This window comes from Chrysochloris asiatica, unplaced genomic scaffold (assembly GCF_000296735.1).
Source record: "Chrysochloris asiatica unplaced genomic scaffold, ChrAsi1.0 scaffold00535, whole genome shotgun sequence".
Taxonomy (NCBI): domain Eukaryota; kingdom Metazoa; phylum Chordata; class Mammalia; order Afrosoricida; family Chrysochloridae; genus Chrysochloris; species Chrysochloris asiatica.
The window spans coordinates 49,915-53,378 of NW_006409053.1; the positions used below are offsets into that span (position 1 = coordinate 49,915).

The 3,464-nt window shown below is 40.6% G+C and overlaps 1 protein-coding gene across 1 annotated transcript; it reads right to left on the minus strand.

The window, feature by feature from the left end:
• Nucleotides 1–2,888: 2,888 nt before the first annotated feature.
• On the minus strand, nt 2,889–3,458 carry LOC102827632 (olfactory receptor 8H1-like; the record flags this gene model as incomplete). The annotated part of the gene is made up of 1 exon (XM_006877605.1): nt 2,889–3,458. A coding segment is annotated over one exon (570 nt), but the record flags the coding sequence as incomplete, so codon positions are not given.
• Between the last annotated feature and the right edge of the window lie 6 nt (nt 3,459–3,464).

The following is a 3,464-nucleotide window of genomic DNA, read 5'->3' on the forward strand; positions in this document are numbered from 1 at the left end:
AAAGCTGCCCTCATATTATACCCTATTAAAACTGCCACGCCTACCTCACCAGCTGGCTTGTTCTTGCTGTATGCTGCACCAGATTCTAAGCACTGGCTAAAGACCTCTCTAACCTCAATCTCTCACCCAGTACCCTCCTTCAATATGTGAATGACCTCCTTCTATTAGGTCTCTATACCACCTCCAACATCTACTCACCCACAAAGCAGTCTCAAACATCTCCCCTTCATGCCTTCAATTATTCCATATGGTTTTCATTGAAAATCCCAACTTTAAATTAGAATCTAGCCCCCCTCTCAACCCTGCCTCCCTCCTCCCTGTAACCACAAGGGAGCTCTCTCACTCATGTATGGAAGCTCTAGATCATCTCCCTCATCTACCCCACATCTCTTCCACCCCACTGCCCATCCTGATCATATATGGTTTATCGATGACAGGTCCATCACCTCACCTACAGGCCAACACCAGGCCAGCTATGCCATTATATCTTCAGATAGGGTAATTGAAGTCATGCCTCTTCCCTTCAACACAATCTCCCAAAAGGCTCCTCTATAAACAACAGTCCCCTAATCTTACAACTACTTCAAGCAGCAAAACTCCCAACACAAACAGGAGTCCTACACTGTAGGAGTCATCAATCCACCAATGACCCCATCTCACAGGAAAACAATAAGGCCGACCCACAAAGCAAAACTAGCAGCCATGTTCCCACCTCCGTCCACACAAATGCTTGCTGTTCCCCCTTAACACCCCTCTATAACCCCCTTGAAACACAAGAATGGCTTCAACATGGAACCACACTTTCTGGGGTCTGGCTTCTTCTCAAGGGACTATACATACATTCTCCCCAGGTCACAGGTCACACACATCCTCACAGATATACACATTATCCTTCACATAGGGCATGAACCCCTACTCTGCCTCCAATGACCCAAATTTTACTGTCCCAATATGCCCTCACTACTCCAACAAATAACTCATACATGCCCCCTTCCTAAGGCCATTAACTATAATCCTCCTGATACTGTTATTTGGCCCATGCCTGTTTCGCTGTCTTAAAAATGTGTTTCAACTCATTCCATCTCACAGATTGGAACAGTGAAAGCAGTAATGGGCTCAAGCATAGGAAGGACTGTGAGGTTGGAGCTTGACTGGGCAGTGTTTAGTTCCTTAGCACATAAGCTTGCTCAAAGTTGTTATGGACACCATGGTTTCTAACAAATAACATTCAACTAAGGAATTAACTAATATTTTACTGGAATGTGTAAACACAAAAGCAACAGAATATAGAATTTTTGTTTACATATGAAATAAATACATGCACACAAAGGTATGAATGTAAAAGAACATAAAAAAATATAGAATCATTAGAACATTTCTTTATTATTTTCATATACATTATTATTTTTCACTGTTTTCTACCGTGTAACATATACAATTTTCTATACTTAATTATAGGAACCCTGGTACGGCTATGTAGAATAATGCACTGCTCTACAAGATCAGTTTGAACCAGAAAGTTGGAGGCTCAAATTCACCAACAGCTCCTCAGATACCCTAGATGGAGTCACTGTGGGTGAGAACTGATTGAATGGCACTTAATAATAACAATACTTAATTATGTTGCAAGTCATATTTCATTATCAGTCCACAAGGGTAAAGGGCTGAGATTATAATCATCATTTAAAAGTTTTTAACTATTCATGTATCAATTATTTTACCCCCAAATAATTTGCAAAACACCAGTGCATATTCTTCATAACAGAGAAAATTGTGCACTCACAATATTGCAACAAAGGAGAACTTCCCAGTGTTTCCAAGGCTGTGAATCAATAAAGAACCAGACAGCCACATCTTTCTCTCTCAGGAGCAGGTTGATTCATAGCTGAGTGCTTTAGCACTGTAGCCTTGGGCTCCTTAAGTTTGCAAATATGCACATATCCTAATGGTGGTGGTAGTGCTTTTGTGCCCTGGCATCAGAACCAACTCATAGCAACCCTGTAAAGGGTTTCTGAGGCTGTAAATCTTTACAGGAGCAGAAAGCCTCATCTTTCTCCTGCAGAACAGCTGGTAGTTTCAAACTGCTGACCTTGCAGTTCACTGCCTAATTGGTAACCAATATGCTACCAGAGCTCCTTCATTCTAAAGGTAATGAGGAACATTTATTAGCACTGCCTTAGCAGCTTTGCTTTTCAGTTTTTGAGATTTAACTTTTACTATAATTCTAGATATGGCACTGTGGGTTAATGCACCAGAATGCAAATCCATTTGATTTGCAGGGTCCACAGTTCAAGCTCAGCAGCTGTCCCTCTGAAACCCTATGTGGTGTCACTATGGGTCAGAACTCAATGGCATTACACAATGGCATTACACAGCAACAACAACATAATTCTAGAGGGAATCCTAGTGTGGGGTTGTAGATAAATGCTCTGGACTGCAAAGTTGATTTTAACCGCAAGGTTGGTGGTTCAAATTAACCACCTACTCCTCAGAAACCCTATACAGGTTCGTTCGTTGTGGGTCAGAACCTACTAGACTATACTTTATAACCACATAATTCTAGGAAACAAATGGGAATATATATTTTTGTCACTTAACAAAACAAAAAATACTTAGAGTATTAGTAACTTATTAGGGTTATGTCCATAGAGTAACTGACCTAGAAATTAAAATCAGAAATGTCTAATTGTAAAACAAGGACTCTTAACCACTGTGCTCTATACTTCTTTTCTGCATAATACATCAAATAACTAGTGATTTTTTTTTAGTTTTGCTTAAATCTAGCTCTTATCCAAAACAGAAACAGAGAGTAATGCAAAGACTAAATTGTTTTTAGAGAGAAACATGAACGGCATATCCAATATGACTTTACATATTTAACATCACTCTCATCTGAAATTCCTGGTGCTCCCTGTCTTCTGCATAACTCTAAGGACAGCATTTTTCACTTCTTTGTTCCTAAGACTATAAATGAGTGGATTCAGCATGGGGATCACAATAGTATAAAAAACAGAGGCCACTTGGTCTTTGCCCAAGGAGTAGGACCTACTAGGCTTTAAGTAAGTGAAAATCGTGGAACCATAGAAGATGGTGACTCCCAGGAGGTGGGAGGCACAGGTAGAGAAGGCTTTTCGCTTACCTGCTGTGGAATTGATCTTCAGGATAGCAGAGAGAATGGACACGTAGGACACAGAGACTATGATGAGAGATGCCACTAAAGTGGATCCAGCAAAAATGAATATAATGATCTCAACATTATGTGTGTCAGTGCATGAGAGGGCTAATATTGGGGATGTGTCACAGAAAAAGTGGTGGATTACATTGGATTTACAGAAATGTAAGGTGCTCATGCCAAGCAGAGTGACAGTGGAGTCAATAAAGCCAATCACGTAGGCTGCAGTGACGAGGGAGCAGCAGAACGTAGTGGACATAATAACTGGGTATTGTAGAGGGTTGCAGATAGC